At 45.5% G+C, this 24,121-nt stretch overlaps 1 protein-coding gene across 1 annotated transcript in view; it reads right to left on the bottom strand.

Moving 5' to 3' along the window:
* ABCC4 (ATP binding cassette subfamily C member 4) overlaps positions 1 to 24,121 on the bottom strand; it is a 1,099,276-nt gene that overhangs the window by 185,408 nt on the left and 889,747 nt on the right. The window contains exon 26 of the mRNA XM_029604735.1: positions 3,820 to 3,975. Coding sequence (XP_029460595.1) covers positions 3,820 to 3,975 — 156 coding nt within the window. The remainder of the gene's footprint in view (positions 1 to 3,819; positions 3,976 to 24,121) is intronic.

The raw sequence follows: 24,121 nt of genomic DNA, 5'->3' as shown, positions 1-24,121 counted from the left end.
TCTCAGGGGGGCCTAGTATGGCTCAATACAAGGAACTTGTGCCTTAAAATGCCATCACTGAAGCTCATCCAGAGATCTGTGAGGCCATTCCCCATCAAGTAGGAGTTATGGCCTACAAGTTAAAACTGCCGCCAACACGCCGAGTGCATGATGTGTTCCACATATCTCTACTGAAACCAGCAATCTTGCCTTGGCTTTTAAGACATCCCTTAAGTCCACAGTTAGTGTTACCGGACCGGCTTGGGCACTGCCTCCCGCCGTGCTCTCCAGGTACCTTAGGATGCACGCGCCACGCGGCCCTCATTCTTATTTCCTCATTGGCGCATTCCTCAGGGGCGTCCCCCTGTGATGACATCACGCTGCCCGGATATTTAAGCCTACTGTTTATTGTTAGAGTTAGGGCGCCCCAACAAAGAGGTTCCAATAATAAGAAACATAGTTCTAGTGCCTATAATTAAAAACTCACCTGAGCTAAAAGATTCCAATTTATCCATGTCAACTGAAAAGCAGAATGTAAATACAAACAAAAAACTCACTTTCAAATGTTTGTATGCTAATGCCAGACGTCTAAAAAGTAAGATGGGAGAATTAGAGTGTATAGCTGTGAATGATAACACAGACTTAACTGTCATCTCAGAGACATGGTGGAAAGAGGATAATGAATGGGATAGTGCTAAACCAGGGTACAAATTATATCGCAAAGACAGAGAGGAGCACTACCCATTTCTTTCCTGATTTCCAAGCCTTGTTCTAGTCTAAGTATCCAAGCCTTGTTCCATTAAAGTATCCTGATTCCAAGATTCCTGCAATTGTAGTCTTGCCTTGTCTAAGTATCCAACCCTTGTTCAGCTGAAATATTCTGGTCCATGATTCCTGCACATAAACCTTCCAGTGTCTTGCTTCTGTCCAATTCCAACGTTGCTGTTCTGTCTCTCTCTCCTAGTGATTCTCCAATTCTAGACCTTGCCACCATGCCTCCATCCTGCCTCTCCAAGTAAACACCTTCCCTTGGAGTAGACCTGATTGCCAAACCCAGATATCTATGACACCTACTCCTTCATCCAATCTTACTTCTCCATATCATGTGTTGCTACCTAACTCCATGTGATGGTCTATAGTTTGTATCTCAATGTATTCTGGTGCTTGCAATTTAAAATATTTCAGGAGTACAATGCCTATGATTAATTATACCAACTATATCAAATGCTAAAAAGTTAATTGATGGAAAGGAAATCCTTAACCCAAAAGTGATTTAAACAATAATTGATATTTTAAGCAAATTTATCATTGATACTATTCATAGATTATTAACATTGCTTTGGAAATGTTATGTATTAATTTAATACCTTTTTATAATTATAACCATTACATTATATGTATCTATAAGTTTTAATTAGTAAAGCGCAAAGTAAAGTAAACAGAGAGATCATTCAACTTTCTTTAGGAAAACAATAGCCGCATATTCATAATGGGCCTACACATATGTGAGAGTGATGTTCGTTTGAATTTTAAAAGGCCAGTGAATGTCAAAACCAGGAGATATGCGAATATATCGGTCTGGTGCATGCCGAGCGGATTTTAAAAGCTGCCCGAGAACACACATATCTCCCACTGGGGCAGGGCGAAGGCACAGTCTGGGTAGGGCATGGGCGTTCCTGGATTTCAACTTCAAATTAGCATGTAAATACTTAAACACACAAGTGTGCACTGGGGTCCCTCACCATGTAACTTTACTTCTGCTATGGAGCACGTGTAAGCAATAAAATGTTGCAACCGTCGCTGCCAGACGGCTTCACTCCGCCTACCTTTCCTTTTCTGTGACTCCTCCTGCTCCTCATGGACGTCTGGCTGCCTCGACGTCTGCCTGCCATCCTCTCCGACATCCCCGGACCGGCTTGGGCGCTGCCTCCCGCCATGCTCTCCAGGTACCTTAGGGTACGCGCGCCGCGCGGCCCTCATTCTTATTTCAACATTGGCGCGTTCCTCAGGGGCATCCCCCTGTGATGATGTCACGCTGCCCGGATATTTAAGCCTACTGTTTATTGTTAGCCGTTGAGTTAGCAAGGGTGATCTTACGGATGGGATTTGCTCTCCGAACCCAGCTACTCTGCCTTCTAACTCCTATTAGACTCTTTCTGCTAATGGGGTACCTGCTCCTCGGGGGCCTCATTGTTTCTTTCAGGTCACTATCAGGTAACCGGTAGTCGCTCTTCGAGGGCCCATGTTCCCTGACTCGCTGTCTGCACCTATCTCCTCTTGTACTTGGAAGAATTTGCTACAGACACCATCAGTGAGTTCTATTATCATCTACTCCTCAGAGCTGTTTCACTGGAACCAGGTACTCGCTCCTTGAGGGCCTGCTTCCGTTCCAGCGCCAGGCCATCTCTTACGTTGAGCCGCTGTGTGAGTACTTTGCCAACAAGTCTCTCTACCTCCAGGGATCTGGTACTCGCTCCTCGAGGGCCAGCTCTCCCTATCTCGGGGCTTCTCATATTTGGGACTCTGTGAATGTTCTATTGTACTCACTTTCTCAGTTCTCTCCACTACAGCACTGCTACCGGAGAAACCGCTGTTCCAGCGCCCTGGGGAATACTAGCCCAGCTGGGCTACAACATCTACTCACTACTGCCACCTCTGGTGGTTTCTCAAACTGTCTAAATAAAGAACTATCTGTGTGTGTATCCAGAGCTGAGCCTGACCTGTGGCCCCTCACGGGACTTCCCCCCCCCACCCCCGTGGGCGTGGTCAGCTGCCACAGTATCCAAGGGTCCACCCAAACCTCACTAATTATAACATAAAATAAAGAGAAATAGATCGGCGGGGTTTTAAGGGTCGTGGCTAACAGGGGAGAAGGGAGGCTACTAAACTAGGAGGGTTTGGAGTTCCTATCCCTTATCTTGCCAAACTAAGAACGAACTTGGAAAACTGATAATGACATTGGCGAGCATGTGTTTTAATATTCCCCCACTTATGTGGTAGAAGCAGCATTTGGGCGCATAGGTATGCATTCACTTAAAATTCATGCACATTTGTGCACTTTCAGGTTATTTCACAACATGCGTGCATTTAAGCGCATATGTTAGAAAATAGCCGCATGCCAATGAACACGCGCACATCTGTGCTCGTGCGCCAGTTTAAAAGTTACTGTCTAATTGTGCATCCCACATATACTGCTTTGTTGCAGATACTGTGGGCTAATTCAATAGTCTACAGGAACATTGTTTAGCATGCAAGAACAGTTTAATGTAATTTAAACCTCTGTAGTAAGCACTACTGCAGGTGGCAAGGTCCCAGTCCCAAAAGAACGTGGAACCCCAGCACCACCAAAAATTTTAAGCTATCACCTTCGACTAAGCAACCTTCTCAACTGCTGCATCCCAATTTTTAGGGCAATTGGTTTGTTGGTTTGTCTTTGAAACAAGACAGACAGACAAATGGAGACAATTTCCCCACTAGACATTTTTTACTTTGTAAACCATTGCCTAAAATATAACCTTGCGAGAGTTTTGATTTATAATCATATTCAAAATCAAATTAGTTAAGGGGAAAAACTCCTAAATTTATTGCTAATTAAACCATTTACATTTGAGTTTATTTTAAGACAGCCGTCACTAAAAAGAAATTAAAGTGTACAGAACTTTGAAGCTTTAAAAAAATGTATACTAGACACTGAGAAATGGGTGAGGTATACATTTGAATTAATAAGTTTATTTCCTCTACTTGATTCATGCAGATAGCACTTGATCAGAATTTGGTTTAGTAGCTACTGTGAAAATGCAAAACAATAATTCCTTTGTTGCAAAAAGACTTACTACTTACCTGTGGTATGATTGACATTTTCTTTCGCAAGTCATGAAGTCCAAGTTCAGAAGTCAAAAGATTGTCTATCCAAATTCTTCCTTGAGGTTCAGCGAGTCGGAAAAGGGCAGATATCAAAGAGCTTTTACCAGCACCTGTTCTTCCCACAAGTCCAACCTGCAGAATCCAGCATGGCATATTTGCTGATCGAGGTACATAATACAATTCTTATTCAACATTTTTCAATATGTGAATTTGGGAAAGTTAAAGAGACTATGGTGTAAGAGAGAGCAAAGTACAGTTCTTACTGCATTAGCAATTTTTTTTGTTAGCATCTCAACCTTTTCAGCACAAGCAACAATGGACTCCGTGACGAGCCCATTGCAGAATGAGAGAAAATGTGCTGCCAAATCACCAAAACTTCAATCCTAACAGTGGTGAGTTTTAAGGTGCTATTGCATATTGCTATTCTATTGCTCCTGAAAGATGACCATAAAATCCTTAGCTCCAAGTGCATAAAGCTGCATTGAATACTGAACTTTAACAGTGGCCACTGTGTTGTGTCAAATTTATATTAAAAGCTAGTGGCTACATTAATAAATCACACCATAAACTCATATATCCAATTCTCTTCCTCAGTTTCAAATGATAATGTCCTAATTTACACTGCATGCTAATATAAATTTATTATGCTAAAAGGCAGGAGGAAATATTTTCACAATTTCTATTATTAAAGGTAGAAAAGTTAATATTTGATGTTGCATATTGTTACGTAAACGGGGTGTTTTAGTGTGCACTTGGGCCTCAGCCCGACCCCAGACGGATCCAGGGCCGAACCGAGGGTTGACGGCGTGTTCCAGCATGGCAGACGGTCTTACCCTCTGCTAGGCCTGCAAGCTCCCAAGGCCAACAACATGATGTTGGAAGTTGAATGGTCCTCCGACCATTCCGAGCCCTTTCGGACCTGCCGCTTGGAACGGCATGGAGCAGCAGGCCTGGCCTGAGGATGAGGGCAGATGGGCCTTGACATGAAGACATGACACCAAGGTTGATGCAACGGCATTACAGACGAGGGTTGTTGCAGACATGACACCAAGGTTGTTGAAGACATGACACCAGGGCTATTGAAGACATGACACCAGGACTATGGAAGACATAACACCAGGGCTGATGCAAAGACATCATGGACCAGGGTCAATGCGACGGCATTCCGGACCAGGGTCAATGCGACGGCATCAGAGACATGACGAGGAACTTGACGAAGTCCAGATGAGATGAGAAGCTGGGAAGGAAGACATTGGCACTGTCTCTCAGGGCGCCCTACACAGCCCACCTTCACGGGTGGACCCAATGGGCTGGTCACGGACCACCCTGTCCCACTGTGCGCCCTACACAGCCCGAGGAGGCTGGTCACGGACCACGCTGAGAACGGGACAAGCGCAGGGAAGAATCCAGTCGAGGTGGAACTCCAACGACGGAGCCAGATGTCGTCCGAAGCACCACGAAGGCTGGCAGGACATGACGGCTCAGGAGCACAGGAACAAATTCCTCCTGCAGGCCACTCCACGCTCGGGCAAGACGTCATCCGAGGGAGCCGGGCCTGACAGGACCAGAAGGCTCAGGAGCGCTGCAGTGAACACCAAGAAGGACAGGACACCAGGAAGCAAAACACCAGGAGACGAAACACTAGGACACCTGGACTAGGATCTCAGGCACAAAACATGACTTGACATGAAGAGACGAAACGAAGAGGAGCTCCACGAAGAAGACCTGACGGAGCTCTGGCAGGCAGGAGCCTCCAGAGTGAAGTAACTTCGATGCAAGGCCAAGACGTAATGCGAAGACAGCCCTTTTATAGGGCTAAACAGGAAATCAGTCCAAAAGATGGGGCCAGCACAATTCCTGTGTCTTGCCCTTTAAATTCTGTAGAGAGGCGCGACCGCGCGCCTAGAGGAAGAAGGAAGCAGGAACTGTGCAGGACCGTGGACAGCGGTCCTGCACGAAATCGTGCATATCAGCAGGGCTGGGCCTGGAGGGCAGACCCCGACGATGGCAGCAGCTCCAGCCGCTGCAGGAAGCCCTGGGGGTGGCTCCAGCCACCAATCCGGGCCGAGGCTTGCGGCCTCCGTGCCGCGAAGATGAGAGGACGTCGGGGGCAGCTCCGGCCGCAAAGATGGCACAAGGGGCAGCCTCCGGGCCATGAAGGGCAACTGAGTCCGCGGCTCCGGCCACGGTGAAGAGAGACACGGTGGGCGGCCTCTGGGCCACAGGAAGTCCGCAGCTCCAGCCGCGTAGGCAGGCCCGACTTCGGCAGCGTCCGGCCGCATCGGGTGAAGGCAGCATGAGGGAAGGTGAGTGCAGCCTATTCGCGGGGAGACCAGCGGGCAGCGTTCCTAAAACATATTCAAAAGCTATGTAGAAGAGAGAACCATTCAATAGCCCATTTCATGGTCTATCAGACTTCAACTCTTTCCTTCTACCCCATTTCTGTTTAAAAAAAAAAAAAAAAACCCAAGAGCATACCCAAAATATATGTTAATATTTTACTTAAAGCCACTAACATTGATAAAAATTCAAATGCTTGCAAAAGGCAAAAAGAAAGCTGGACTGTATTAATATTAACCAAAACAAGAAGTACTTACAGTATTGGGTCTGGGAGACAGCAATTAAAAACAAGAACTCCATTCGATCTCACTGTTCAACCGATGCAGGAACACCACTTGCATTTTGTGGATCCATCTCTGTTCCCTTTGTAATAAAATTTTTGCCCGATTTCCCCCACTTCCAGTCTTTGTTGACAACATCTAGAATACACCATTTGAACAGTGAGATTGAATGGAGTTCTTGTTTTGAAGACTGGGTGAAAATTGTGCCAGTGTTTACACATTTTGACAGTGGGATGACTAACAGTTGATATGATCTGTGTCAGAAGTGACGGTTCTTGTGAGTACGTCATACATATTCGCATCACTACAAGTGTTCATGGTGCGAACCGTGTGAAAATTTTATTGGAAGATGCTGACAATAGTGGGATATCCTCCCAGCTCTTGGGTATCTACGTCGGAAGTGACGCTCTCCTTTAAAAAACGATATGTTTTGGGGGGCGCTGTTCGCATCTCATGTGAGAAGACGCGTGGTGGCTCAGCTCCGCTCAACCCGAGCCCCAATACCTCGAAAACAGCTTATTTTTTCGGTGTTTCTTTACATCACTGCCTCCTGAAGGGTATAGGAACAAAACTGCTCCAATACCATGACAAGCAAACGTAGAGCTACGGATCTGCGGCAATTTTCTTATGGGAAGGGTTCTGCCGACACAGGCCAAGATGGCGACGAACCTCCGGCTGAGGGCCTTCAAGAAACAGAAGAGCCTGGTAGCAATCTGCAAATGGCCGATGACACAGGGACCGCGCAGATTTCTTCTCTACTCACCCGTGAAGAAGCTCGCCGATGGTTCATGGAGTTACGCGCCGACATGAAACAATATAAAGCTGACATCATGGAGTCGGTGGCTGACCTGAAAGGAGACTTAGCGGCCATGGGTAACCGGGTTGACGAAGCCGAAAACCGCCTAGACGGTCATGGAGAGCTAATAAACAACCTGGACTTACAACAAACCGCAACCTCGGCGGAGGTGAAGCTTTTACAGGACAAAATCAAGGATCTCAATAATCGGGGCCGACGCAACAACCTCAGGATACGGGGGGTCTCGGAAGCCCCGGAGTTCGCGGATGTGGCACGGACTGCGCACGAAATATGCCAGTTTATTTTGAACACTGGAAAGCCCTTAACCGCGGGGGAGGAAGAGACTCCGCATGTAATCAGCTTTGAGCGCGCTCATAGAGCGCTGGGCCCTCGCAGGGATCAGCAACCCAGAGACATTGTCCTCTGCCTTACTAGTTTCCCTATGAAGGAACGTATATTGGCGGCTGCGCGTCAAATGACAAACATTACTTGGCAAAATTGTCGGGTCTCTGTATTTCAGGACTTAGCGCCTATAACTCTTAAAAAACGCTATGATCTTCGAGACGTCACGGCGGCGCTGAGAGAACGCAGTGTTCGATATCGTTGGACATACCCGTTCGGCCTTTCCTACCAACACCAAGGGAAAACGTATCGCATAACCACAGTGGAGGAGGCAAAGACGGCCTTTTCTGAGGCCCAGTGGCCCGTTACTTTTTCCATCTCCAAAATGGCGGCTTCCGCGCCAACCAGGGACATGGCACCGCGCTGGCAACGGGCGGGGAAGGACGGAAAACGACTCAAGCGCCAGCCGGCGGACATGAGGCAGCAGGCCTCCGACAAAGGTTGACAGTGACATTTCATCTTTAAAATTTCTTTTCGCACTACTGCCGCTGCTGCATCCTCTTACCTAATTGCGGCGTGCGATTGCAGGGCGGGACAGGAGCCGGCCGGCTGAGGTCTGATGAACAGGTTACCCCCTGCTTTGATTGACTGGTTTAAATGTTACGGTTTATTTAGCTGTTATTTTTCTTTATATTTTGTGCATTAAACTGAGGTATCTCAATGTTAAATTGTTGCATAACTAACCTAAGGGGCTCGGGGGGAGGGGGGAGGGGACAGTAATATGCTTGCGCCTTTACATGGGATGTGGCAGGTCCTTCTGAGGTGGGTGTTCCACAGCAGGTCTTGGGACACATTAGGATTTCTTAAACTCAGGACCAGATATAAGACCAGTGTAACATGCGGGGGGTGCCGCAAGGATTGGTGTGGCAGCACGAGACATGAAAGAGAAAGAAGGGAGGCAGGGGGCTTACTGGTGTCCCGTAGTTGGGGGGGGGCTCGGTGGCGGATTACCGGGTGTAATGTTTACTCATGGCAGTTAAATTGTTAACCTTTAATGTTAAAGGATTAAATTCTCCCCAAAAACGTCAGCTTCTTAGGAGGGAATTAAGTAGGCAGGATGCAGGGATCATCTTCTTACAGGAAACTCATGTTAGGAAGCAACACGAAAAGCTGTTGGAGTTTGCTCAATACCCTGTCTCCTTCTGGGCTGCAGCCTCTGCGGGCCATAGGTATGTGGGGGTGGGCATAATGTACGCCCCCTCTTTTGTGCATGAGCAGTTGGCAGTCGTATATGACCCGGCAGGTAGATTTATTATTAACAAAATCAAAGTGGATAAACGGATTTATACGTTACTTAATGTATATTTCCCAAATCACCATCAGGTCTCCTTCCTTAAATGTTTACAATCTGAGTTGCAGAAACATGCGGAGGGCGACTTGATTGTGGGCGGGGACTTTAATTTTGTAATGGATCCTCAGAAGGATTCTAGCTCGGGTAACCAGTCCCATGGGGAAGTTAGGTCGGTCTGGAGTAAGATGCTGGCCGCATATGGGCTAGTGGATATTTGGAGAGTCAGGCATGAACACTCCCGATCTTACACTTTCTACTCTTGCCCACATGCTACCTATACGCGACTTGATTATTTTTTCCTATCCGCTACGCTACAGCCGGGGGTACGTGCCGCTGATATAGATAGTATTACATGGTCTGACCATGCACCGGTCTGGGTGCTCTGCCAGATGGGGGAGAGTGGAGGGGGTCTGCGCACGTGGCGACTTAACGACAGTCTTCTTAAGGACCCCTCCTTTACAGCTACGCTTACTAAGCGCATTAAAGACTACTTTTCTGAGAACGGCTCTGACGGTTTATCTCCGTTGACTGTTTGGGAATGCTCCAAAGCTGTAATGCGTGGAGAATGTATTGCTAGGGCTGCATGGTGCAATAGGGAGCGAGAGGCACAGCGAGCACAGCTCCTCTTGGACCTGGCTGACCTGACCCGGCGTCACAGTATGAATCAATCCGCTAAACTATATCAGAAAATTACACTGCTGAGGGCTCAGCTCAGATCTTTAGACGATGCGGCCATCAGCCACTCTCTTACCCTCCTGAAGCAGCAATACTTTGAGGGGGGCAACAAGGCGGGTAAGCTTTTGGCTAGACAACTGAGAGCGGCCCGGGCTCAGACCGTGATAGCCAAGGTCATGGACGGTAGGGGGAGGCTGGCTACCTCTGCAGAGGACATACGTCAATCCTTTACGGATTTTTATTCTCAGTTATACTCCATGGATGCCTCTATAACCACTCAGGCTATAGGGACCTATCTACAGGATATAGCCCTTCCCCAACTTTCGCCATTGCAACAGACTATGTTAGATAAACCCATCTCTGAACCGGAGGTGTTAGCTGCCATTAAGCGACTAAAACCGGGCAAGGCTCCGGGAATGGACGGCTTTTCCGGCACCTACTACCGTAAATTTGCCCAAGTTCTAACACCACACCTAGTACAAGCTTTCAACTCTCTGTTGGTGGATTCGGGGTTCACAGAGGACGCCAACACGGCGGGTATTACGGTTTTGGCTAAACCTGGTCGTGATCCCCTCCATTGCAGTTCGTACCGGCCGATCTCCTTGATCAATATAGATCTTAAAATTTTAGCCAGGATTTTGGCTGCCCGGTTGAATGGCGTTCTACCGGGGCTTATTCATAATGACCAAGTGGGCTTTGTACCGGGCCGGCTGGCAGCGGACAATGTCAGGCGCATAGTCGATATCGTAGACCAGGTGCATAGGGATGAACATCCTGCCCTTCTCCTTGCCTTGGACGCCGAAAAGGCCTTCGACTTGGTTCATTGGGACTTCCTTTTTCAAACTCTGTCCGCTATGGGGTTTGGCTGTTCTTTTATTAAGTGGATTCACAAGCTCTATGCCAATCCCGCAGCTAGGGTTAAAGTCAATGGGAGATATGGGTCCTCATTCGCTATCCAGAGGGGAACCAGACAGGGCTGCCCCTTATCTCCCTTGCTCTTCGCAATTTTCCTAGAGCCCTTTGCGATTCGGGTTCGCAATAATGATAACATCCGTGGTATTGTCAGCCGTTCCTCACATTTTAAACTCTCACTCTTTGCGGATGACATCATGTTTACTCTTACTGAGCCAGAGCGATCACTAAGGGGTATTATGATAGAGTTGGGGTTATTTGCTGCACAATCGGGTTTGAAAATTAACTTTGATAAATCCGAAATTCTTAACATCACTATACCCCCCCAGAGGCGGAGGCACTGAGACAACAGTTTCCTTTTAAATGGGCGGATGCATCCCTCAAATACTTGGGTATCCGCTTGGGGCCCCACAACGCCCAGCTCTTCGATCTCAACTATAAACCACTTATTGATAAGATTCAGGGGAACCTGGACACGTGGTCGGACCACTCCCATTCTTGGCTTGGTCGCCTGGCGATTCTTAAAATGAATGTGTTGCCCCGATTTTTGTATTTCTTTACTACTATCCCCATCTATCTTTCTCCCACATTATTAAAGAACTGGCAGAAAATCCTGGGGTACTTCATTTGGAGACGCAGACCACCTAGGATAGCCCGGTCTACTTTATTTCAGCCTAAATCACGTGGGGGGCTGCAGGTACCTAACTTGCTATGGTATTACGGTGCCGCCCAGCTACGGGCCCTGGTTGCACGCCATGGGACCAGGGACATTCCCCAATGGGTTAAACTAGAACAGGAGCAATTGGGTGGTTTTCCCATCACCGCTCTTCCATGGCAACCATACCCCTCTAGAGGGGAACGATTGCACGTGGCATTCGCCCTTCAAACGACGCTTAAAGTGTGGAATTTATGGAGGGGGGCGCTGGTGGGGCGAGAGCCCTATTCCTTGATGACTCACTTATTTTCTCACGTGGTGGTGCCGGCTCAGGGGGGCGCAGTTAGTCACCAAGCGTGGCTCCAAGCCGGTATATACAGGTTAGGGCATATTTATCAACAGAATGCTATGCTATCTAGAGAACAACTGTGAACACTGTATAATCTTGTTAATGTTGATTTTCTATTGTATGCTAAGATATATCACTTTGTGCATAAGGGGATTCGGGAGGGGACCCTACGAGTAAAGGGGACCTTGTTTGAATCGTTTTGTTCCAATGCTTCTGACATGAGGGGCGTGATTTCGAAGATATATGTCTTGCTGAATAGTCGTACGCAAAGCCCTCCCAGACACCGCTCCCTGTGGGAGGAGGACTTTCAAACTATTTTGGACGACAGGGACTGGGACCAGATTTATGCCGCTGCATCCAAGTGTTCCATATCGGCAGGCCTGCAGGAGAACTGTTATAAACTGTTACATCGCTGGCACTATTCTCCTGAACGACTACACAAGTTCGCTCCCACGGTGCCGGACATATGTTGGAGAGGGTGCGGAGACAGAGGAACTTATTATCATATCTGGTGGCAGTGCCCTAAGATTTCTCAGTGTTGGCGGGGGGTCTTGGCCTGGGCGGCTCATCTATTATGTACTGGGCTCAACGTGGAACCTTGGCATGTCCTTTTGGGCCTTCCCATTCCAGCTCTGTCCAAACATGCCCAGAAACTACTTTTACAATTTTTCATAGCAACTAGAGCGGAGATTGCACTTCACTGGAAACGTGATCAAGCACCCCCACTGGCAAATATTCAACAACGCATCCACTCCTACTATCAACTATATAAACTTACGGCTCTACATCAAGATTTTTTAAAAATCTTTTTAAAAATTTTTTTAAAATCTTTTTTAAAAAATTTTTAAAAGATTTTTTAAAAACTTTTTAAAAGCTTTTTTAAAAACTTGGCTTTTTAAAAAAGCTTTCCCAGATCTGGATTAAATTCCCCATTCATCATCAGCATAAACACAAAAGTTAGGAACTGTAAAAAAAAAAAAAAAAAAAAAAATCCCACTAACTTCACACGCAGTCACAGCAACATTTTATTATACTTCACAACAATATCTTATCTAATCATTTTGCTACACATCTACATTTTATAATATTATACATATTTATTAATTGATACAGCTGGTTAAAATGCTTATAGTCGTTCTACAATTCTTCCCCTTTCATATCCAAGTTATTTTTCCATGTTTTTTGTAACTTTCTCACATCCAAAATATTGTTATAATATTTGTTAAGTTTCATACTATATTTGTTCTTGTATTGGGAAATGTTCTTTACTTTGTTACTCTCTGCCTTTACTCACATTGTTAATTGTAAACCGGGTTGATGTGATTCCTATCATGAAACTCGGTATAATAAAAATAACAAATAAATAAATAAATAAAATAAATAAGATCGTATGGTACACTTTCATAGGATTTGGGAGCCTTATAGTTCCTGGCTGGCAACCCAAATGTCAATGGTGGTATAGGCTATCCAGGACAACTGGACATCCCTGCTACATCCCAAATCATGTAGCTCATGAATGTGCCTGTCTACCTGTGAGCAAAGGTTTCTGGCGAACATCATGCTCCTTATACTTATCCTCATAATTGTACTTATCCTTCTCTTTGTGTTGCATCTGTATCCGATACTGGCTTGCCTGTATGTTGTTTATTACACTTTTGCTGTTCTGGTCTTGAGGGGGGGGGGGGGGTTGGGTGGGGTTTATGTTTATCTATAAAACTGTGATTGGTACTAATTGTGGGAATTTTCGGGTTCCCTGGGTTTTTTTTTTGCATCTGATGTGGTATTTTCTATGGACCCCAGTGTTTTGGATGTTTACCAATAAAAATGTTTATATATAAAAAAAAACAAACGATATGTTTTGAATGGCTCTAAACGCGCCTGAGCTCAGCTTAAATGAATAGCACTCTCCGACCAGCGCAGACCTCCGACCGGACGCCGACCCTCCGGACCAAAGACACGCCGACCCGAGCCCCACAGGCCTTGACACTGCCCTACCTCCACAAGGGGAACAGGGCAGCAGGCCATTCCGACCCGACTGGTGGACGAGCAGCTGACTGCAGCCCAACCCTGCCTCCATGGCAGGACACAGGCCTCTGCGGGACACGGACCTCCGGCCCTGCCTCCAAGGCAGATCGCAGACCTCCATGGCGAGCCCTAGTGATCCCGGAAGCCTCAGCACAACGTGGTAAACTCGAGCCCTCTTACTCTGACCGCACCTAGACCCCGCCCACCGATGCTCCCCAGGCGGCTACGCGGGACCTAATTGGACGGTTTAAAACGTACCATAAGCGTGCATCTGGTGCCACCCGCCGGTGTTGCGCTCCGAAAGAGCAAGACAAAGGGGCCTGCCCCTTGTTGTGCCCCTTAGCGTGCCCCCTCTACCATCAACCAAACAGAAGACCACAAACCTGAAACCTCATCAGCCCAAGAGCATCAACCCACAAGCACCTAACCAAACTTCCTCCATTGACTTTCACCACCACAACTAAGAGCTACGAATGACACAACATTAATTAAAACACTAAGAATCAAGCCCCTAACGACGTCTTCAGCAAAAGATCTTGCATTCACCCTAGCGCAGAACCACACACATTCCAAGTTCAACGGAAATAGAGAACATCAAACTGGGCTCAGATCTCCACACTAATCAACCCAAGATGCACAACATGCATTCCAACAAACCAACTGTAAAGCATCGAAACCTAGTAAAGATCATCCTTATTAAGTCCATAAAAAACCTCATCTACCTAACCTTCATCCTCATAAACGCACAAGACCTCATGAAGAAATTCATGCTAATATCAGACATCCTCCAAGACCAAAACCCAGACTTCAGTAGTAACTGAAACTTGGTTCAGAAACACGGACCATGTAATAACAAACGAAATAACCAATAGCTCATATGATTTATTCTCAATACCACGAAAAACCCAAAGAGGAGGTGGTTTATTACTAATCATAAAAAAAAAATTTCAACATGAAACTCATCCCACACTCACTCCCTCAGCAATCTGAATTAGCCCTCTTTGACTCAACCTCCAGATCTGCCTAGTCTACTGTGCCCCCAAACGTCTTGACAAAGACATATCTCCTCTCATCGAATTTTTCATAACAAACATTAACTACAAAAAACCTTCAATCATCCTCGGAGATTTTAACCTCCACACCAATATCACCCCACTCTCTCATCCCTGCCAAACCTTGATGGATGTCATGTCCTTCCTCAAATTTACTCAACATGTGATCAACCCAACACACAAAGCAGGTCGCACCCTAGACCTCATCTTCACAAATGACAATTTCTTCTCAAACACAACTGTATCCCACTCACAAGTCCCATGGTCTGACCACTTTCTATTACATTGTAAGACCCACACCAACGTCAATAACAAAAATGAAAACAACAAAACATTATCATTCAAGTACAGACCTCCTTTTACACCCGATCAATTCCAACTAGAGCTCGAAAAACAACTGTTGAATATTGATCTCTCAAACATAAACAATGCCATCCACTCATGCATCAAATTACAATGGACACTGCCAACACCATAAATCCTGAAAGAACGAAACTGATCAAAAAGAAAAAACACTAACCCCTGGTTCAACACTCAACTAAAGGATACCAAATCCACCTTAAGAAAAAGAATGGCGAAAAAACAAATGCCCACTAACGCTAGAAAGATATTGCACCTACCTAGCCTTCTACAAAAACATGATAAACAAGACAAAAAGAGAATACTACAGCAAAAAAATCATAAACTCGTCAAACAATCCAAGATCACTTTTCAACATAGTAAACAACCTAATCTCAGAGAATAACAATAACAATAACAACACCCTTCCAAATAAAAACCTAAGCCAAGACCTCACAATCTTCTTTAAAAACAAAATCAGCAAAATAACGGAAAAATTAAACAACACCCCATGCAACAATACACAACTGAATCTCAAAGAAATCGCGCCATGGACCACCTTCAAAATGATATCATCTACCGAAACGGAGAAACTAAACAAATCACTAAACCCTGCCCATCATGATCATGACACCATACCAACACGATCACTAAAAGAAATATCCCAAACCATCACATCAACCATCATGGCAATTATAAACAAATCACTAGAAGGGGAACTACCAGACAAACTAAAAATCGCCATCATAAAACCAATCATAAAAAAAAAAAAGGACCTCGACCCAAACAAACTAAATAACTACCGCCCAATATCAAACCTATCTTTTCTTGCAAAATTAACAGAAAAAGCCACCTTTAAACAACTCAACGATCATCTTGATGCAAACAGCATCCTATACCCCACCCAACACGGATTCAGAAAAAATCACAGCACCGAAACCTTACTCCTCAATCTATCAAACATTATACTAAGAGGCTTTGACAAAGGTCAACGATACATCCTCATCCTACTTGATTTATCTGTTGCCTTCGACACAGTCGAACACAAAAGCCTAATCACGAGATTATCCGAAATGGCCTATCCGGGAAAACTCTAGATTGGTTCACGACCTTCCTACAAAACAGAGCATACAAAGTACATATCAACAACCAAACCTCCGAATCCATCCCTCTAGAAACAGGAGTCCCCCAAGAATCAGCACTATCGGCAATCCTATTCAACATATACCTACTACCCCTATGCCAACTTCTCTCAAATCTCAACGCCAATTACTTCCTATACGCAGATGACATACAGCTGATCATTCCAGTAACAAACACCATAGAGAACACTCTGATACTCGCAACCAATCTCATTAATGAAATTAAAAACCTTCTAAATCAAATGAAATTATGCCTTAATACAGACAAAACTGAATGTATGCTAATTGAGAAAAACAACTCAGGAGACCAACAGAATTATTCCATAATCATAGACAACAACCACATCAAACTAAAAGAAATTATGAAAGATCTTAGAATTTGGATAGACCCAGAACTCAACCTGAAAAAACACATTGCAATGAAAATAAATGAAGCCTTCCACAAGCTATCAATTCTCAAACACCTCAAACCTCTACTAAATCAACCCGATTTCAGAACAATTCTGCAATCCCTGATATTTTCAAGCATCGACTATTGCAACTCGCTCATGATAAGACTTCCCAAAACAACCTTACGTCCCCTACAAATACTACAAAACGCCACCGCCAGAATCCTCACCGGTCATAAAAAAACAGACCACATCTCCCCTGTCTTAAAAGAACTACACTGGCTACCTATAGAAAAAAAAATTGAATTCAAAATACTATCAATCATTCACAATGCAATTCACAACAATGACTATGACTGCATCAACACACTAATACAAAAATTCCACACCCAACGTAACACCAGATCCTCAAACAAAGCACGCCTTGAAATACCACCAGTAACAACTGCCAAACTGACCACAGTAAGAAAAAGAGCTTTCTCAATAGCTGGACCACATCTCTGGAACACCCTACCTAATAATCTAAGACTACAAAGCAACACAAAAATATTCAAAAAGCTACTCAAAACATGGCTTTTCAAACAAACCTACAAGGATGGGATTGGATAAACCAAACAAGATATCAATACTCCCGTATATCAATACACCCGTAAAGACAATAATCCCCACTACTCAACCAACCACCTAGTATCTCTCACTACACCTCAACCATACCTCTTTAACATTTCATAACGTACTCCCAGACATCACTCAACCCTCAATGATACTCAATGTTAACGATCATTATATATTACTATTTATATATCATTATTTATTTATTATTTTTACTTATATTTACTCATCAATCAACCTAAATGGTTACGCAATGCAACCCACTGTTACTCAATGTCACTCAATGCTTCTAATGTCACTCAGTATTACTCAATGTTTCTAATGTTTATTATGTTTTAATTGTTACCGAGTTTAATTAGTTCCATGATGTTTTAATGTAAATCGTTGTTACAATTGTAAACCGGAGTGAAGGAGATCTCCAAACTTCGGTATATACAAAAATTCAAATAAATAAATAAAAATAAAATAGCAAAGTACTATCTGTAAGATATCGCAGTATGGGTGAGTGGAGTTTCTATTGTGATCTTTGATGCCCATGCAATTTTATACACAGTTCTTATATGTTTATTTTCAGTTTAATGAGCCATAAAGAACTGGAAATCAGCAAGCATATGAATTACCCCCGAGGCAGAAATAAATCTAAACAATGTTATGTTAGGTTTTTGTTGAATGCTGCAGTGGAATGCCTTGGTTGTTTGGACAATGAAGAGAAAAACGATTTGAGGGAAGTAATTTCTGTTCCTCTTTTTTTTGTTTTACTTGCATACAGAAAATGATATAAAAAATGTTTTTGAACTGTAGCACATTGAGACCTATGATTATACATGAACTGCGGAAGCTGATGGACAAAGATGGGTCCTTTAAGCTGTCGGGTGTTATGATGATTTCTCTATTCCTACGCTTACATTGAAATTTAAAGGTCAAAGTTTGTGTGAATGCCATTGAGTGGTTACCCACAACTGGCCTACGTGGCCATGACACTGGCAGCTTAATGACAAAAATCTTTTTCCAATTAAAAAAAAACTGGAAGCATCAGTAAACTAAATATAAATGCACAATACTGCAAGTGAATGCCAAGCAATAATCCAACAAACAATATCATTGAAGAAATAATTTGAAAACCAATAACAGATGGTAAAAATGTTCAATCACTTCTGGGTAGCACAGAGGGCATAGCTACACTCAAGGGACACAGAAAACTTGGTTTAAGTGGACTATTGCATAGCTAATGCAATCAAAAAAAGAAGAGAATCTAGTGCTTTACTGGTATCTGGTAAAAGAACTCTGTTGTACATTCTTATTAATAAAACAATGAGAGCAAACACACTTTAAAGTGATCCAAAAAGAAAAAGCAGCTAAATGCCATAAAATCATTTATAACAAGAACTTGGGATCAGTAAATTACATGCTCAACAACAAAATCCACAATCTCTCACCTGCTATGGGCTACAAACTGTATCATGCAGAAGCATTTATATACATAATTTTCCAGTTCTAACCTTCCACCCTATGACTATTATATGATATATCAAAAAAGTTTTAAAACTAACAATCTTCAATAGCAAATTCTCAACAAGATTTTTAGAAAAATGATATCTAAATCACAACATTGGCCATGGCTCTATCGTGCCTGCATCAGAGGGACAATTTGTGTACTGGAATAAAGGCACAGAAGAAAATAAATTAGAAACTTCCATTAAAACCTCCATTAAACGTATAAAACAATTACCTGGGATAACTTACTAATCTTAGTCGTGAACAGCTCTGCTTAGCAACTTCAAAAATGGAGGAATGTAACAATATGCTGTAGTGAATCTATCAAATGTTAAGGGCTTATCAGCATGTTAAAATAACCAATGAACAAGTACATCATTACTATCCAACCTATTATGTTGGACCTCCAGTCAAGTTCACTGAAATACAGACCAACAGACCTCTTTGTTGAGGCCATTGGGTTGTATCGTGTCAAGTTTAAAAATCAATTTCTGTTCATGTTGTAACAATATCAAATCATATGTTTGCAGGTGGCTGTTCCAGCACTAAAAAACATAAATCCTCCAAAAGTTGATCAACACGCAAACAATGTTCCACAAGAGGGGCATCTAAGGGTTGATGTTTTTTGACAATACGGTGCTCAATCATCTGCGTGCCAATGTTGTGATTTTGATATATTTTTTCTAAAAATCTTGTTGAGAATTTGCTAGTGAAGATTGTTAGTAATAAAAGTTTTTTGATATATTATATAATAGGGTGGTAAGGTAGAATTGGAAAATGATGTGTATAAATGCTTCTGCATGATACAGTTTGCAGCCCAAGTGTGCAAGAGACTGCGGATTACGTTGTTGAGCATGTAATTTACTGATACCAAGCTCGTTATAAATGAGTTTACAATAATCATTTCCACACCATGGCGGCATTCAGTTGCTTTTTCTTTTTGGTAAATTCTTATCAAACATCTGCTATCTCAGGCATACGTGTTACGCCTGTCAGTTGCAGAAGGCTGCAACTACTCTTGCTCACCTCTTTCTTTACTTTCTTGACTCCGTGGGGTAGACTGGCAGCCTCCGCCAGCTGTCGACGGCCTGCCTACCACTCCTAGGCCTCCCGGGGCGGCATGGATGCCACCGATCACCATCTTGCTGTCAGATATCCTTAGGCGCGTGCGCACGTGCATTGGCCAGTCTTAAAGCTGTCATGGCAGGAACCTTGGGGGCGTCCCTCCGGATGACATCTTCTCTCCAGGACATTTAAGCCTGCTGGCCCTGCCTACTGCTTCTAGGCATAGACGTCTTGGGTACCCACTCCTTGGGGGCCCTCTCCTCGTCTTGGCTATCCTCTCCTCAGAGGGCCTATTGCCTGGGACTTCTGTCTGCTCCGTTCCCCAGGGCTTACCTGGAACCTTTAATACTCTTTCTGTGAGTACCCCGCTCCGCGGACTACTTCCTGTTCTACCGAGGATTCCTCTGGTGTACCCAGCTTTGCGGACCACTACCATCCTTAGTGAGGACTTCATCGGTGCTTCTTGCTCTGCGGATCAGTATCATCTCTACTGTGGACCTTCACCATGAGTACCCTACTCCGCGGACCACTACCATCTTTATTAAGGACTTCATCAGCGTGCCCTGCTCTGTGGACCGCTATCATCATTATTGAGGACCATCTCCGGTGTACTCCGCTTCGCGGACCATTAACATCTCTACTAAGGACCTCATTGGTGTACCCCGCTCTGTGGCCCACTACCGATTCAGCTGAGGACCTTCTTCAGTGTACCCCCGCTCCGCGGGCCACTACCATCATTACTGAAGACATCATCTGTGTACCTCGCTCTGCGGATCATCATCTACTCTATCCACGGACCCTGTGTCTCTGGGTCTGTAAGACCTTCTCTCTGACACCCCCCGCTCCACGGGTTGTGTCACTCTTTCACTTTAATAAAGACTCTAGACTGATACTGTGTCTGACGTCACTGAGACCTTGCCTCCCGACGGTGAGGCTCACGGGGCTCCTCCCTATGGGCTGTACCATCTCTCATCTCGGCCCAGGGCCCACACACCAACTTGTTGCGGTCCCAGTCGCGAGTGCCGCGACTGGGACCTTACCTTCTGTGTCGGGCTCCGGTTCGGGGGGCGCCGCGGTGGGCACTGGGTTCCGGTCTCGATTCCGGGCGGCTGCCGCGTGGTGCTGGCGGGCCGGTGGGATACATCTTCGGAGGCGTCTCCACGAGGGAGACGCCGTCGGCTCGCTGAATTAGCCCCTCCTCCCTCGGTGAGCGCGAAAGGCCAGGAGTTAAAGCCCCTCCTCCCTGGGTTGCGCGCGCGCGAAAGGCCAGGAGTTAAAGGGCATTTCCTGCCTTGGGCGCCCCGCTTCCCTTTCTGATGTCAGATGCCCTGCCTCCCTTTCTGAAGTCAGATGCCAGCAAATACTTAAGGCTAGTTTCTGCCTCAGTTTACTGCCTTGCAACAAGTTTGCTAATCGTTACAGTGTGCCTCTGGAGTTCCTGCTTGTAATTGTTCCAGTTGCCTTCTTCAGTTCCAGCCTTGATCCTGGTTCCTGTTCCAGTTGCCTGCTTCAGTTCCAGTCTTGATCCCGGTTCTTGTTCCAGTTGCCTTCTTCAGTTCCAGTCCTGGTTCGTGTCCGCCTTCGGTGCCAGCCTTGGTCCTGTTCCAGACTTGCCTGCCTTGACCTCGGATCTTCTCATCGGATTCTCCTCTCGCCTAAGTCCCAGCGGCCCGGCTCCTACAGGCTCCTCCCGGGGGAGCGCGGGCTTCCAGGGTGAAGATCCTTCTCTTCAATCCATCCAGTATCTGCCTCCTGGCCTGTTCCGCTAGTCCGGAGACTATTTCCATCTTCTCTGTCAGGCCGGCCTAAGAGTCCACTAAACCGCTTTAACACCAACTAATCTTAACAATACGATTAAAATAGCTATTCCCTTGTGGACATTAGGATAAGAAGAAAAATATCTATCTACATAAAAGTGTGTGGTATTATACCAAATTGTGTCTTGTTAATTGGATAAACTAATGGGTGTGCTGTCACTTTGTCTGAGTTATAAGAGGCAGCAAACAGCAACTACATGAGACTAGAGAGACAATGTTGGAGAAGCTGGAACACACAAGGACGTAATATATTCTTTAAATTATATTTTTTAATCCAAAAGATGTAATTTCATTAGTTGAACTCTTCAATTACAAGAGGCCAATATTCAAAAGCATTTAGCCAGCTAACTCCAGCTAAATGCCAACTTTTGAATATTAAGGGCATTTATCTGGCTAAAGTCTAGCTGAATAAGTAAGGGGTGTTTTAGGTGCTGTGTCAAATTAGCCGAATAGGGTGCCAATGTTAGCTTTGACAGTGTCAGAACAGAAACTATTACCATATTTTTCGCTCCATAAGATGCACTTTTTCCCCCCCCCAAAAGTGAGGGGAAAATGTCTGTGCATCTTATGGAGCGAATATAAAAAAAAAACTAACTACAAACCCCCCCCCCCCCCACCACCCTCCTGACCCACCCAAGACTTGCCAACGACTTGCCAAAAGTCCCTGGTGGTCCAAAGGAGGTCCGGGAGCGATCTCCTGCATTTGGGCCTTCAGCTGCCAGTAATCAAAATGGTGCCAATGGCCCTTTGCCCTTACTATGTCACAGGGGCTACCTGTGCCATTGGTTGGCCCCTGTCACAAGGTAAGAGCAATGGACGGCCGGTACCATCTTGGCATGGGCTGTCCATTGCTCCTCTTACAGAGGAAAGATTGTCCAAGCTTCTCACTCAGGTGGAGTCCTTGCGATCCATGCCTTGTCCATGGTCTGGGATTATTTGCAGGTCCTTGGTTATGGCTTCCACTCTCAAACTGGTGCCTTGGGCCTTTGCGCATATGCAGCATCTTCAGTCAGCCTTGCTCTCCCAGTGGAATCCGCTCTCTGAACAGTTTCATCTTCTTCTCCCACTGACGGATTTGGCACGTCCAGTCTTCTTTGGTGGCTGTGTCCAAACAATTTACGACGGAGTGTGGATTTGGAAATTCCTTCCTGGATAGTGGAAACCACCGATGCCAGCCTCTCCAGGTGGGGAGCGGTTTGTCGAGGAACGGCAGTGCAAGGTCAGTGGACGAGGTTGAAGTCTTCTTGGTCGAACAATCGGTTGGAGATCAGAGCGGTTCGGTTGGCGCTAGAGGCCCTCCTTCCCTTAGTAGATGGGAGATCAGTGAGGATGCTCTCCGACAATGTGATGATGGTGGCTTACATCAGTCGTCAGGGCAGAACCAGGAGTTATCCGGTGGTGATGGAGGCTCACCTTTTAATCAGCTGGGTGGAACGGCACCTGTACAGGATAACAGCCTCTCACATTGCCGGAGTGGACAATGTGCAGGCCAATTTTCTCAGCTGCCACCAGTTGCATCCGGAGCGTGGGAACTCTCCGACGAGGTTTTCAGTCTCCTGTGCAGCCAGTGGTTCAGGCCCGTGATGGACCTGATGGCAACGTATCGCAATGCCAAAGTTCCTCGATTTTTCAGTCGTCGAAGGGAGCCAGGACCGCAAGGTGTAGACACTCTGGTACTTCCCTGGCCAAAGGTCATTCTGCTGTATGTCTTTCCCCCATGGTCGTTGGTCGGCAAGGTTCTACGCTGCATCGAGGCTCATTCGGGTAAGGTGATACTCGTCGCGCCAGAGTGGCTGAGGCGCCCGTGGTTTGCGGACCTTCTCAATCTGGCAGTAGACGGCCTGCTGAGATTTCATCCGTCCCCAAGTCTACTGCAACAAGGGCCTGTTTATTTCACGGAGGTAGATCGCTTTTGTCTAGCTGTAAGGCTTTTGAAAGATTGAGAAATAAGGGTTACTCGGAGGAGGTGATTACTACGCTTTTGCAGTCCCGAAAAACTTCTACCTCCATAGCCTACGTCAGAGTTTGGAGTATTTTCGAGGACTGGTGCCTGAATGTGCCTGTAACCTTCTGTCAGATCCAGAGATGCTAGGAATTCCCCTTTGTGTACAGCTGCTATTACCGAGCGAAGACTTTCCATCCGAAAACGAGGCACCTTTAGAGTCCGATTGACTCTTTTTAAGTCTAGGATGGGACGGAAGCTGCCCACCTTCTTGGGCACCATGAAGTAGATGGAGTAGTGCCCTCGCCTGAGCTCTCCTGCGGGTATCAGAACTATGGCGCCTAGGTCCTGTAACCGCTGCAGAGTGTCCTGTACCGCCTGGCATTTTTGGTGGTACCCGCATGGGGAAACCACGTACCACTCATGGATCAGCAGAGCAAAATCTAACGCGTAACCATGTACTACTATACTGAGGACCCACTGATCTGAGGTTAAGTTGGTCCACTCTTCTAGAAAAAGAGATTACCTCCCCCCTATTCTTGGGACAGAAGAATGGACCAACCTCGCTTCACTGCGCTGACTTGGGACCCCCATGAGATTGTGGGGCTCCATCTCTGGCAGGCCGCGGCCCTCGAAAGGACTGATTCCAAGAAGATTGGTGGCCGAGACCCTGTTGAAAAGACGAACCGTCAGCCGCAGG

Source organism: Rhinatrema bivittatum, chromosome 5 (assembly GCF_901001135.1).
Source record: "Rhinatrema bivittatum chromosome 5, aRhiBiv1.1, whole genome shotgun sequence".
In the NCBI taxonomy this organism is placed as follows: domain Eukaryota; kingdom Metazoa; phylum Chordata; class Amphibia; order Gymnophiona; family Rhinatrematidae; genus Rhinatrema; species Rhinatrema bivittatum.
Note: the sequence above shows the minus strand (reverse complement) of the source record. Positions and strands in the feature narration are given on the sequence as shown.